Below are 15,004 nucleotides of genomic sequence, written 5' to 3' on the forward strand. Positions count from 1 at the left end.
AATTATTAATACAAAATGTTATGGGGAAATTTCCGAAGAGCTAGAGCTGTACAAATTTAATTTGAATTGTTAGAACAATTCGCAAACAAATAATTAAAGAAATATCTAAACAGAGCACTGAAACAAACTCCAAAGAATTCGCCGAAACTGTTTATGAAGGAACAAAAATAGCAGAAATCTCAAAAATATAACCAACACGAAATTCTCAAAACCTAAATTGCTAAAGGAATTCCTAAAGGAATTTCCACCTGAACTTAATATGGAACAACTGAAAGAAACATCAAAGACATTTGTCTTAAAATTGCCAATGAAATTCTAAAGAAATTCATAAACAAATTGCTGAATCAATTCCTAAAGTTGCTTAATATATTTTCTAAAAGTTTCCAAGGGTCTCAAGAGACGAACCAGCCAAGAGCTGAAAGTCTCTATCATAAAGACAAATCAGTCAACCACCATATCAAAAAATAACCACCCCTGTAAAGTAGCATGGAGTTTCTTAATATAATGAACTGCTGACATTTGAAGCTACAGTTAACAGTCTTGGATTTATTACTCTTACCAGCAAAAGGTAGCTCAAATTATGTATAATTTCCTTCTTAATATCACTGAGATTAACCTAAGTAGCAAAATAAACTATCTCCGAAAAAACAGTCCACTCAATATTCCATAGCAGTGAACGTCCAGTTGGGGTTATGCGAGATCCCATGACACGACCATGACACCGGAACCATATAATCGATCAACGATTCACCACTCACCGGGCAGTTCCTCCTAGCGTAGTACTCCATATTGTACAAACTCAGCTGAATACCGTTCCCAATGCACAGCATAAACCACAACAGAACATTCCCGGCATCTTTGCTCAGATTCCTCGTCAGGAACATCAACAGCAGTCCCATGAACTCGAACTGCACGAACATCACCGGATAGAAGAATCGGAAGGCGAACGCCAGGATCACCTCGTGGAACACCGCCGAAGCCGTAAACACCAACACGGTCGCCAGCCATCGACAGTTCTTGAACAGGTGCTCAACCGAGTCCTTGTAGATGTAGGTATACAACCAATCGTGCACCACCACATTCCAAGATCGAATGTACTCCGCAAACGACGAGGCATTCCACCAGTCCCGGTAGAACATCCGATCTGCAAAACGTAGCAATTCGGAACTTGCGTTGTGCCAGGCATGCAACAGGCAGTAGAAGCCGCACAGGAACGACAACGATCCGGGCATGACACATCCAAACAATGCTAGCACAAACTTCCCGGAACTGATTTCGGCTCCTCCGAAACGGTCAAAAAGCGGCGTTAGGAATCGCTCGAAGATGAAACTGATGTAGAAGATCACTCCGATCACTTCCAACATGTGGCGGAAGACTACAGACCAACGAATCCGTTTGGTGCGTGGATATTCGTCCCGGTATACGAGGGTGGGAGCGAACAGGAAGTACAGGAACTTGCCGAACGGTGGAACGGGTTTAGCGTGCTGAGGTTTGTCCTCTGAAGAGTTTTTAGTGGTGAATTTAAGGGCACGTGGAATGTTACTCCGAACGAAGGCGTGTACCTTCATAACGAATCGCGTCATCTCCATGAGTACAGCAACGGATGATGCCGGAGGAAGATCCAATTGTAGAACGGCCTTGATTACCAGCGTGACGAATGAACACTGAAACATGATGGCTCCGAAAATGGCCCCGATATCCCAGATTTTACGCTTCTGACCTGAAATATCGAAAGTTTCGTTAGATTACCGGAAAATCAAGCTCGTCGAAAGACTTACTATTGGTGTAGATATTCCGACCTCGAGCCCAACAACTGAAAGCTGGATACACACATAATACGGCCAACTGCATGCAAGCCCACAATGCGAGACTGAAGTGGAACTTTCCGAATCCAGCTACGATGGGACGAAGACCCAAATTGATGGTGCCTCGATCGACGAAGTCATGAACCACGGTGTTCAGGAACATAATGATCAATATAACCAGGAAGATGTGGTAAATGGTCTTGATGTGCTTCACTTCGAACAAATCCGTCAGCAGTGAATTCCTCGCCACGAACACTTTGTCTGGTAGCTTTCCATCCGAACGTCGTTTCCGGGTTTCGGTTGAGGAGGACTTCGTTCGGTGATGGATGGAGGATGAACTCGTGTCCCGAAACAGCTGGCTCAGCTCGTAGTTTTTGAGGTTGAACAGTTTTACCTCGCTAACGAGATCGTCCACCAGTAGCTCCAGCTTGTGTTCGACGTCCTGCTCCAACTTTTGGACGATAACCTGGAATGTGAGGAATATTGTTAAAGTCTTGGTTGTGTTAAACGGATATTGAGTGGACAACGTACGTCCATCTTTTCCCGCATTTTGTCGATGGCCATATCTTTGAAGATTTCCTCCTTAAACTCGTTTTGTGCTGGAATTGAATTCAGAATTAGTGACTTCGGGAGAGTACTTATAATGTGCGTGTTTCAAGATGCGTGGTTCACTATCGAATGCGTGCTATTCTTAAACAATCCCATCTTCGGTAACTTTCAAACGCACATTTTATCTGCGTTATCGGGTAATTACCTTTGGTAAGAACTGATAGTGTATTGATCACTAATCGATAATGACTAACGGTGATTGACGGTATTGGGAGTGGTGGCGTTGTATATAGCACAAATGTACATAATGTGACCTGTTTGGCTGAAGAAGCTGTAAAACAGAAAGCAGTGGAACAATAATCCTCTTAAGCTGTTACACAATAGGGCAACGTTCACCTATGATGTATGGTGTAAGAATCATGTGTTTTCGCATATAATAGAATCGTAAAACCCGATAGCTGTTTGATGAAGTTTAACGATAGTTTGATTCGAACTTTCGTTCACATATTCAAAAATATTGACAGCTTAAGTAATACAGCTTTCCATAAATTTACTTACAATAGCGTTTAATATTGGGTAAGCAGCTTTTGGCATACAGGTATGTTCCATTTTTTGTCACCACGGTCCGTGATTTTCACCTTGAGCTTGAGCTTGAACATGATTGACTGCCCGTAGATGCTACTCCAGTAACGCTAGACCAGCTAACCTCACATAAGGAACCAATGAGATATGAGTGTTTGAATGTTGGACATGTTGGTGATCTTATATTTTTGGGCTACAATGGCGCCTGTCACGTCAAGGATCGCTTCGGAGAGTGTACGTTCGGTCGGACGCGCTAGTTATGTGCTTGTGAAATAAACAGTGATTTTCGAGTGAAAAGGTGGACTTTTGTATCTGAAAAGTGTTTTCCCGGATAGTCAAAGTCGCGTTGATGGAAAATATTGTGTTTTCAACTGTCTGTGGCTCTTTAAAAGTGAACAAAATGTATTTTCCCCGTAACTTTTTCGGCTTCCATTGATGGGAGTTTTCGGCATGTTTTTTTTTTTCTTTCTTGCGGGTGCTATGGTGACGACCACCAGGGTGCCAGGCCGCCATTTTTAAGAATCCAACATCAGTATGTAAACATTTGTGTATCCACAATGGATTCCATTGTGGATACACGATAGATGTTGGCTCCTGTCAGATGCATTAAGTGGGATTAGGGTTGCCACATACGTGGTGACGACACATATGACCGCTCTCGCGTTTTCTCTTCTGGCGCCGCGACGACTTGATACCAGGGATGCCAGGTGAAATTTTCAAACGTCTTCCCAAGGCACGCTAAAATGTCTTCACATGTCTTCACACCCCATACTGTGGCTTTAGTATAAAATTAATGTTAGAAGTCAAAATTTATGCCATGTTCTCACTTATAAAATGAAGGAATACACCGTGAGGTCATCCAGCAATAATGTATGGTTCTCTCCAGAATTTCCATGGCAATTTTAAGGAGTTTTCCCGAAAATTCCTAAACAAGTTCCTCGGATTTATTTTCTCGAGTTCCCAAAAAATCCGGGAATTTCTCTAGGAATTCCTTCGCGAATTCCTCGGAAATTCTCCCATGAAGTCCTCGCGAATACTTTCAAAAGGTTCCTGGGAATTCATCGTGGAGTTTCTCGAGAATTTCCCCTGATCATCCTCGGAAATTCCACTAAGTGGTCCTCGAGAATTCCCCCAGGAGTTCCTCGCGAATTCCTGCAGAAGATACTCAGCAAATCCTCCTGCAGATCCTCGGCAGTTCCTCCAAAAGATCCTCAGGAATTCTGCCAAAAGTTCCTTGAGAACTCCTCTAGGAGTTCCAATCCTTTAATAAGCTTCCCGAGAATTCTCCCAGGAATTATTCTACTAGTTCCTCCAGGAGTTCCTCGGAAAATTCTACAGGAGTTCCTCGGCAATTCCTCCAGGACTTCCTCGGGAATTCCTTCAGGAGCTCTTCTGGAATTACTCAAGGATCACTTAGGGAATTCCTCCACGAGATCTTCGGGAACTTCTCTAGGAATTCATCAGGCATTCATCTAGGAGCTCTTTAGGAATTCCACAGTTCTCAACAGCAGATTTAACTCGGTACACTCGGTTATCAATTTTACCGTTCAACAGTAACGATATTTACCGTTCATCTGTAATTCGTTAACTTATTTACAGAGTATTCGGCAAAAGGGATAACCTAGCGTACCGAGTTAATTCTGCTGTTGAGAACTCGGTAAAAAGATGTAGAAAATACCGAGCTGATCTTAGTGTGCAGGATCTTCTGCATACGAATCAGAAGCAGTTGCACTAGATACTTTAAGGGATACTTTAAGAAAATCTCAAGGAGTTCAATTTTTGCAATCACTTGTAACTTCTGCAGAACTTTTTGGACTTTACCAAGATTGTTGTTCCGGAATTCCCGCAGGAGTTCTTCCGATTCATCGGGAGTCTTCCAACGGGAATTCTTCTAGGAATATTTCCATAAATTCTTCTGGAGGAATAGAAGTTTCTTCTGAAGTTCCCACAGAATTTTGTTATCAGCAGTTCTCTCCGTGATTCTTTAAAGAGTTTCTCCTGGTATTTTTCCAAAAAAAAATCATCTGGACCTCATCCGAAAACTTCTCCACGAGTTCTTTGAAGGATTCCTACATGAATTCGTTTTGATAATAATTACCAAATTATTGTGCGCTGAAACTTCGAGCTTTGATACTTCCTAGAGATTTTGTATTCTATCTTTATCCGTCTTTGGAATTACTCCAGGATTTCTTACCGCGTTTTTTTTTCAAAATTTCTTATAAGAATGCTTCAAGTGTTTATTCTAATCATCTTCTGGAATTGCTTCTGAGAGTCCTCCAAGAGTTGCTTTTGGGAATCCTCCAGAAGTTCATCCTACTAATCCTTCAGAAGCTACTTCTGGGCACCTCCTGGTGTTTCTTGTAGAAATTCTGGGAGTTATTTCTGAGAATCCTACAGAAGTTTCTTCTGAAAATCCTCAAGAAATTCCTTGTGGGAATTCTTTACAAATTTCTTTAGGAAATCCTTCAGAAGTTCCTTATATGTATCCTGCAGAAGTTCTTTGACGAAATCATCAAATAGTTCCTTTTGTGAAACCTTCAGAATTAATGGGGAAATCGTTGGCTGGTTGAAAATTGGTAGAAAAATGCTAGGTCATTTGTGAATGCTTCCTATTTTTTTCATGAAGTTTTATGTTTTTATCCTAAATTTTACGTGAGCATCGATCATGACAAAAGAAAAGAACAATTTGCATCATCAGATTACCATTTTGACTCTAGCCTTACTTCTGAGATGGGCCTAGTCAAAAAGTGAATGGAAATAAAACAAAATATCAGAAATGTTCGGTTTGTTCGTTGTTGTTTAATACTTCCTAAATTTATCTACTTTTTTCCGTTAATTGTTGTAACTTTTTTATACTCCAACACAGCCACCTTGAAGCCGAATCAAACCGTTTAAAAAACTTCCTAATCAGTTCGTGAGTTTTATGCCTTAAAGGGAATTTAAACTCATTTTTTTAAATAGAGATATCCAACTTTCAAACGTTTGCAAACGTTTTTCAACTCATGAAGGATATTTTTCGGCAGATCAAATATTACAAATTTTAATAGGAATCTCCTGGTCCGTTTTTTGTCATCTTCAAGGATTAGTTAAACATTTTATGAGGCATGCCACTAAACATACACAGTACGAACAAAATCTATAAATTTTTGACGAACTCAATGTAACAAAACGACCTCCATCGTGTTCGATAGAAATTTATGTGTGATCTTAAAATTACACTGCTGATTGTTGAGAAAAATGCTATTAATAGAGCGACTTATCAGAGAAACTTTAAAAAAAATCCTTATACGAGGAATCGAATTCAGACCTTCCGAGTGAGAGTCCACTCATACCCTTCTAGGCTATCCCACCATGTTGAAGAGAAGGCAATCAAAGATAAACAATGTCAAGTTCCACCATAATCGAACAAACTGATGTACCGCTTCAGCCATAGAGAGAGGGAGAGTCGTCCCCGCAGCGAGGCAAACGAAATCACATTCTGATTGACTGACGACTGAGCGTGGCTGTCCTCGTTTATGTTGCTACATGTAAATTTCAAGCGAATATGTCTCAAAATCTGTTAACAATATGCATGATTGGCTGATTACTGAGCAGACTGGATCACCTCTCGGCAAACGGCTGTAATTTTAAAGTTTCTTCTATAATTTTCAGTCGATTCTCAGCTTATGTGTTGTTTAATTTTCATGATTTATTTCTGTGTAATCCATTAAAAATTATATAGTTTTATTCTCAGACTTACCATATCATGCTTTTTAAAATCTAGTTGCTTTCGCCAGATATAGATTCATCTGAATAACGTCCGTTACGGAGTTTCCTTCAGTACTTTCAAATGTTCAAGCAAATTACTTCAGAATTTCAGTTTTAAATTTCTTTTGTAGTTTTACATGGAGTTTAATCATAATTTTTCTCCGATGCGTGCCTAGAATTCTTCAGAAAATATTTTGAACCCTCTAATACCCCACCCCAACTTAAGGCGGGTGTAGTGTAAGCATTTCTTTTGGTGTTTTTTCGATGCTAGGTAATCAAAACTTTTATATTTCTGTCGGATAGTTTGGACTGTTTGGCTTATGACGAATTTCACGCCAACTCGTCTTCGAATCTTAGAATCCAATGAAACTTTGTGTGAACTAACGTTCGAAAAGGGCTAAAATTGTTTGAACGAAAATGGCAAGACCTACAAAAAGGGATGCATGGTTCGCTTCTAGTAAACTGTCAGAGCTTTCATGTAAAAAAAATCTAAAATTCGATTCCCACACGTTAAAAAAAGCATTTAAAAATTCATACAAATTGACCTTCTTTAAATGGTAGTCTAGATGTTTTGTTATTGCAAAAATGTTCAATAAGTCTAATTAATCATGCCCGTCAAGTTTTACTGAATTTTGAATATTGTACCATTACTGTGTCTGTATGAGTTTAAGTAAGATTTTGTAATGTATGGACGATTGGCAGGGAACATACAAGCCTTTTTTGGGAGCAGTTTTTTTATTGAACACATTGAAAAAATATTTAAAAAAATTGCCCTTTTCAAAAGACAGTCTAGATCAATTTTTAAGAAAATAAGTATGCATATTGACCCATCTAGTCAAGGTCTAAACACCCAGAAAGTTTTATTGTAATTCAAGAGAGTTTTGTTGACTGCTACCACTCAAAAAAAAACCTTTTATAGGAGCAGTTTTTTTCAAAGAACACAATTGAAAAAAATCTGTTCTAAAAGTTTAACCTTTTTCAAAACTTGTGAATAAATTGTGAAGACACTAAGTATGCAAACAGGCTTATCTAGTCAAGTTTTGCACATCCAGAAAGTTTCATTGTAATCTGAGAGGGTGCTCCAACTACGAAAACGATTTAGGGTGAAGTTCGCCTTTTCCTAAGAGAATACATTTGTAAATAAAAATATTAAAGTATTAAATATCCTTCCAAATGATTGAATAAATAAGACTAAATCATATAAAAAAGTGCGAGTCATTGAATTCAGGGATGATTATGACCTTCACCGGCGATACCTAACAAAAGACGCCGAAAAAAACATTTGGACATGAAAAAGTTTTTCTAACAACTTTGTTTCCTTAAATGTCCAGCCCATCACATAATTACCTATCCTGAGACAAAATTTCATCGAAATCAAAAATGGTGTTTTTTTTTTAAACGACTTTGAATTTTTAAAAATATTTTTATTTATTTTTTTTTTTTTTTTTAATAAACTTATTTTGTGATAACCACCCATACAACAATTTTTATGAGAGTAGTCATTTTTTATTAAACACATTTGAAAAAATCAGAAAAAAAAGTTTAGTCCTTCTCAAAAGACAGTCTAGAGAAAATTGAAGAAATTAAATATGCAATGTGGCTTAGCTATCTTGCAGGGATGCCAGATGATTTTTAAAAAAAATCTGTATCCCATACAAAATTTGGGAGAAAAATCTGTATCCCATACAAAAATAAAATGGCCCCTCTAGCTAAAAAATCTGTATTTCATATTAAACAAAATCTGTATGGAAGCTCAAAAATCTGTATAATACAGAAAAATCTGTATATATGGCATCCTTGCTATCTTGGCAAAGTCTACACAGCAAGGAAGTTTTATTGTAATCTGAGAGGGTGCTGCCAACATTTGTTCGAGTTGGCGCGAAAACCATCATTTGTAAGCCCTGAAAATATGTTTATATACCAAAATTGATCACCCCAGAATGCGAATGCTATTTCTTTACTAAATATGTATGTGATTACTTCCGAAAAACACATATTTTGCATAAATTCCAAAATTTAGACAAATAAAAATGCAGTGGCATATGTGGGACCGCGCATTACTCACGAACGGAACGTCCGATTTGGGTCGTCCTTGTTTTGTTCTGTTAGTTTTCACCCAAGGAAGGAAAATACGTTAGAATGACTAAATTGTGTAAAGGTGTAATGCATTTGAAAATATATTATTTTTTTCATGTTTTCATGGTTCCGAAGCCAAAGGAGTACCCTGTTTTTATATTTTTTTCAGACAGTTCCGGAAATTTTACGTAACATATCCAGGGATGGGAACACTCACTTGCGAAGAGTTACACTCACTTGCTGTTTTCTCAGCTCAGAAGCGTGCAATCAAGTAACGATGTATGGACGACTTTTGGCTTGTGGTTTTGTCTAAAAGTTTGTCGAATATAGTAGGGGTCGCAAACCCATACCTAAGTCGTGACAGGACTGTGAAAGCGACCCTCCACGAGGTGAGTGTAATTTACACTCACCTCGTGGAGAGTTGCCTTTGCAGCTCCCTCACGCCTTCGATATGCGTGTGCGACCCGTACTTTGTTCGGCAAACTTTTAGACAAAACCAAAAGGCAAAAGTCGTCCATACATTGTTTCTTGATTACACGCTTCTGACCTGAGAAAACAGCAAGTGAATGTAACTCTTCGCAAGTGAGTGTTCCCATCCCTGAACATATCAACAATCAGAGATGTATGTTTTGTATAGATTTTGAAGACAGACACCATATATATTTTAATACTAGCTGCTCTTAAATTTTCTTATATTGTAAATCCTCATAAAACATAAAACATTGTATTTGGAGATGAACCAGCCTCGGGCTGAAAATCTCCCTAATAAAGCTAATAATAATAAAACATTGTATTGTATTTTTAACTTGTAGAGAAGTTACACTTTGCCTTGCAAGATTTTTAAAGTTATCGAAAATCTCTCATTTTGGGGAAAAATCGCTAAATTTAGATTTTGGTATAATTTCGAAATTTGAATATTAAGGCAAATATGTTCTTCTATAAAATTGATGAGTCTAACAAAATACACAACTTTTCTAAATAAACGGTTTATTGCACGGTACAGTTCCTTTATTAAATATCAAAATTTCAACATTGAAATCAAAATTGTGCTATTTTTCCTGAAATGAGAGTTTGGCGATAATTTGTTTTCCTAAGGAATATCTTATTATTGTCACAGATCAAATTTCATGTTATTATGGATGCCCAGACCAAATTTGAAATCAAGAATCAAGCTGATACTCCAACCCACAAACTGGAACATATTGGTTCAAAAACGACCAATATACGCACTTCACTCTGTTCAGTACTGTAATTTCCAGTGACACTACCTTAAGTTCTTGTTTGTATTTAAAAAATAACGTTGTTACTTCAGGCTAATTAAAAAAAACTGGTAAAATTTTAGATTATTATAATTAAAGAAACTTTACATTGACTTATTATTATTTAAATGAAACCTATATTTCTGAAATCAGGCGTAAATAGGCTTCTATAACGGTGTTGAGTTAATATCATATTCCTAATGTACACGTCAAACTGAGCCGAAATCCACATTTTTATGTTTTTTGGTGAGCGGGAAACTTTTCAAATCAATTTGAAGATTTAATGGGAGCGATTTGTTGAATCACTCCTCGTCGGATTTTGTACTATACGAAGCTGTCTAACAGTTGCCCGCCCAGCTGTCAAAAGGTGATTTCAAAAAATCTCTTCGAAATTGATTGTAGTTATGAAAATAAAGCTCTAAAAACCTTAAAAAATTATAGTGGCTCAAAAAAGGTGTTTTTTTGTGTGAAAATCAATAAATATTTCAAAATTGATAAACCCAATTGGCGGCCAGATATGGGCTTCAAAATACCATGGTTTTTTGGCAGTGACCCTGAGCTTCTGACTGGAAGTCTATGTATTATAGCTTCAAGATTACTTAAGTAATCCTTGACAATAACCGGATTGTTTAAAACATCCTAAAATTTTTATCACTTATCGTCCTCACATATTGAAAATCGTGCTCAATCAGGGCTTGAAATTTACTGGTTTTCCATCGGTGCCAGTCAAAAGATTTTTTTTGTAAGTCCTGTAACCAACAGGCTCTCCAGTAATGAATAACACATTTCTGGAAAGTTTTAAAATTCTTCAAACAACACCCATTATGATGACCTTGAAAGCACTATCACTCATCTATCAACACTTGAACCACGCATCACCAGCACACAAAACAAACCAATTTACCACGTTTTCCAATCCCATTGCTTTCGGCAGAGCCATCCTCGTTAGAACTGGATCTAGAACTGCTACCTGCATCATCAGCTGAATTGTTCGGATCACTCATCGTGATCTCCACTAGATCTTTTCACACTTAGCACCAGAAAAAGAAAAACAACTGACACACAAAACAATCACAAACTACAGTTCATTAACTTTGGGAACCGACACTTTCACCAAACTAGAATCCACGAAAAAAGAACCGGAATAATTCTCATCAGGTCAACGGTCAAAACGAAACTGACGACGACGTTCTCCAGCGCGGGCGCGCGTGTTCCCTATGCATCCAGCGTGGATGGATAGACGAGCCTGAATAAATATATGTGATGGACGGGGACTGCCAGCCGTAATCACTTGTCGTCCCAACTATAGCTAGAGACTCTGACTGATCAGTGCAGCCTTTATGTGTATTTTGTTTCTTTGTCGTGATATGGAATCTTTTTCTATTCGCTGCGGCGGGAGCCCTTATGGGAACTTGCCCGTAGTACACATTGCTATAGGGGAGCTGGGGGTAAATGAGTTTGTATCGAAACAACACTTGTGTTAAAATATAACCAGATATGAAAAGGAATTAGAAAACTAAAGTGGTACATATAAAGCTGAGAAAAAAACAATTATTGGAAATACCATAAATATCAAAGAATTCCGTCAAAAATGAATAAACATTGACAAAAAGTGAAGATCGTATATTTACATAGTAAAAAATAGAGAAAGTCACAAAGTAACGTAGCAAACAAAAACGAACAAATTTAAAATAAAACAATGTAAAAGAATGAAGAAATCACACCAAACGATGTAAAGTAAAGATAAATACAGAACATTGAACATATGAAAATTGTAGTCAAAAACTGAAAAGAATACAGAGAAGCACAAGAGAAAATGAAATTAAACGTATGAGTCAGCCCTAACATCTCCTAAAACAGTCAACTAATCGCGAAAGTAACCTAAAATCTCGCTGCATTTCAATCTAAACACCAATAATGTCAATAACCAAGAACCTTGCCCACGAGTCGTTCCACTTGTTCCTTATCGTCTCCTCCATCCCTACTCAACTAGGTAGTGTAGGTATTCTTCACACATATTCGCTCAGAGCAGGCTCAATCCAGTAGCAGCAGCTCTAGGGAAGCCCTTTCCGTGAAAGGCCACGCCATCCAAGCTACACATATAATGGGGACGCGCTATAGTTCGTGTGCACTTATGCTGGGTACACCTGCACTCGGCGTCGTCGTCTAATGCTGAAGTGATTCCAACCAGCATGACGAGTCTTTTTAAATGCTATCGCGTGGCTGTAGTGTACCAACCAATACTGGTGGACTTGACTCATCGAATCCATCCGTCATGGGCGGTAATCTGAGGCTGAGATTACAGGAACTGGGGAGTACATCTGTACCGGGAAGCATGTGGGTAACTGTATGACTAACATCAAACGCACTGACTGATGTGTGGAATGTGACGAGCCTTTAACGGCAGGTTCAATCGCTATATAGAGAAGCTCCAAATTCCGTACAATCGATTTGAGTGGAATTGATATTTATTTACACTGTCCCTAATCAGCTGCTAGTAACGTTGCGTTGGGACTACACTAGTACAAATCATTATCAGTTGAAGGCACATGTGCCGGTTAAGTAGTACATGGTTGTTGTGATCAGTAGTGGTATCACAGAAAATGAGACGTAACATTTAAGAATATTGTTAAATAATTCATCAGTAAAGCACAATCGGGTAGTAAAACCCACAAAACAAAAGATCTGTAAAATGTACTCCAAAGAAATCATCACCAGTTCAGAGCACCAAACACAAAAAAACTACTTCAACAAGTTTCTATGTTTGAAAGTTATAAATATTGAAGGTCTTCAAAAAATCGTTACACACAAGGTAGAAAAACCTCAGGGTTTCTTCTACTTGTCTGGGGTTGCACATTAATGCAAAATGATAACGAAGTTTAGAGGTCAAATAAATACGACTAAAGTGATTGCAGATAAAGAGTGGAAAACTTGTATGCGTTTAGACTTTGAACTGGAACATTTCTACGTCGATCAGGGTTTCCGTAATTACACTTGAAAAAATATACCCACTTGTGATTGATACAGGAGACTAGAGCTAAGTTTTTCTTATTCCTTTAGATTTTAAATGCTCAAATTAGGCGCGTCAGGTAGTAATGCATACTTATCTAAAGACTATCCAAAATTAATTTCCAGTTAAAATCTATTTAACCGATAAAAATCCACTGGAAAACATGTGGTGGAATTGATCTGGCAAGCGATTAATCGATTACTTCAACAGGATATCATACTGATTCCACCAAGAATTCTGTTGGTAAATTTCTCTAAGAATTTATCCGTAAAATCCTCCATGGATTTTCTGGAAATTCTTCCCGGAATACCTCCGGAGTCCTCCATGAATCCCTCCAAGAGTTCCTCCAGGGATTCTTTAAGGAATTTCTCCATGAATTGCTCCATGAATTCCTTCAGGGATTTCATCAGATTCTTCCAGAAATTCCTCCAATGCTTCCACCAGCGATTCCTCCAAGAATCCCTCCGAGAATACTTTCAAGAAGTTCTTCAGGGAACCCTCCTGGGAAGGAGTTCTTCCAAGGAATCTTTCACAAATTTTTAAAAAAGACACTACATTTTTTCAGAAATTCCTCAAAGAATTCCACGAAGAATTCCTCCAGCGATTCCGCTAGGATTTTTTCATGGAATTCCTCCAAGAACTCTTTCAAGAAATTATTCACGGATTCCTCCTAAAAATCCTCCTTGAAAATTTCCAAGTACAGTCAGGTTTTTTTTACGCGGGGGATACGTACCGCGTAAAAATAAAACTCAGTTCAAAATTCAAAAAACCGCGTAAAAAAAGTCTCACCATTTCTCGACGAATCATGCAAAAATAAGACGATGAAATTTTTTTTGTATGGAGTTTTCATTTACGCGGCCGCGTAAATGAAAACCGCGTAAAAAAAGACCTGACTGTATTCCTCTCGAAATATCTATAGCGATTCATCCATCAATTCCACTAGGATATCTTCCGGAAAATCCTCCAGTAGTTCTGCCATGATTTCTTTCAGGGACTCTTCTAGGGGTTCCTCCAGAGATTTCTCCAGGAATTTCATCAGGGATTCCTACACAAATTCCTCCATGATTTCCTCTTTTAGAAATTTCGCGAAAATTCCTCCAAAGATCCCAAGTAACCAAAAGTTCCGCTTCCTATGACAAAATGCACTTTCAAGTTCCGCGAAGTTCAGATAAAGTTCCAAATGGAGCTTTCTGGCTGCTTAAGAGGCTAACGATGAGCCTTGCTGGATCTTCGGTCACAAGTTCCGGCAAGGCTCATTGTTAGCCTCTTAAGCAGCCAGAAAGTTCCATTCGGAACTTTATCTGAACTTCGCTGAACTTTAAAGCTGCTTAAGATGCTACTCGGAACTTTGTCGGAACTTTCAAGTTCATAGAAGTTCAGTTCAGTAGCATTGTGTTTCAATGAAGATTAAATTTATTTTTTTTTTCAGAAAACAACTGTTTAAGCATACACGAATAAAAGACAAATATGAATTCATCAAATCAATGAATACTAGGCTTCAGCAAAAAAAAAATGCCACCCATCGGATTCGAACCGATAGTCGCTGCATGAGAACCCTACGTTCTACCGCAGAACTACAGTTGCAATTGAGAGAACAGCAGCTAAAGTCTGACTTGAATCGATTTTCTGTCGGCCGCCAGTTTTGCACATTTGTACAGTAGTGAAGTCAGCTTGACTTTGTCAAGTGTCTTCACTCTTCAGCAACGCAGCGGTAAGTCGGCAAGCCATCACGCAGGAGGATCCAGTTCAAATTGCAGCGACATGTGTGAAAATATAATTATCAGAAGCAATTTCCGGACATAAATCACAAACCCACCAACAGCAGGGTTGTGATTCTGGAAAACACATTTTTGTTTCTGCATAAATTTTGTCAAAGTTCTGTCAGAAGCTGCTTAGAAGGCTATCCAGCGTGCTTATGTGAACTTTCAAGTTCCAAAATTACTTAAAAATGAAGCTGCTTAGAAGGCTAATGAGCA

The 15,004-nt window shown here is 38.2% G+C and overlaps 1 protein-coding gene across 2 annotated transcripts; it reads right to left on the reverse strand.

The window, feature by feature from the left end:
- Positions 1 to 526: 526 nt before the first annotated feature.
- Positions 527 to 11,377, reverse strand: LOC109414895 (sterol O-acyltransferase 1). Of its 2 annotated transcripts, none has more exons than XM_019688740.3 (4): positions 10,926 to 11,377; positions 2,337 to 2,404; positions 1,779 to 2,271; positions 527 to 1,720 (listed from the first exon to the last, which is right to left on the reverse strand). In XM_019688740.3, the coding sequence occupies exons 1-4, from the start codon at positions 11,020 to 11,022 to the stop codon at positions 657 to 659; spliced, it is 1,722 nt and encodes a 573-aa protein (XP_019544285.3). In that variant the 5' UTR covers positions 11,023 to 11,377; the 3' UTR covers positions 527 to 656. The 2 variants fall into 2 exon arrangements, with proteins under 2 accessions (XP_019544285.3, XP_019544284.3); XM_019688739.3 differs by having other exon boundaries at positions 10,923 to 11,364.
- Between the last annotated feature and the right edge of the window lie 3,627 nt (positions 11,378 to 15,004).

This window comes from Aedes albopictus, chromosome 3 (genome assembly GCF_035046485.1).
Source record: "Aedes albopictus strain Foshan chromosome 3, AalbF5, whole genome shotgun sequence".
NCBI lineage: Eukaryota > Metazoa > Arthropoda > Insecta > Diptera > Culicidae > Aedes > Aedes albopictus.

Bases quoted from the DNA above. Each gene is read 5' to 3' on its own strand.
- LOC109414895 (XM_019688739.3), bottom strand. From the start codon at position 11,022: ATGAGTGATCCGAACAATTCAGCTGATGATGCAGGTAGCAGTTCTAGA. The intron at 2,272-2,336 runs GTACGTTGTCCA...CTCACATTCCAG, and splicing joins AAATGCGGGAAAAGATGGAC to GTTATCGTCCAAAAGTTGGA. The intron at 1,721-1,778 runs GTAAGTCTTTCG...TCGATATTTCAG, and splicing joins TCGGAATATCTACACCAATA to GTCAGAAGCGTAAAATCTGG.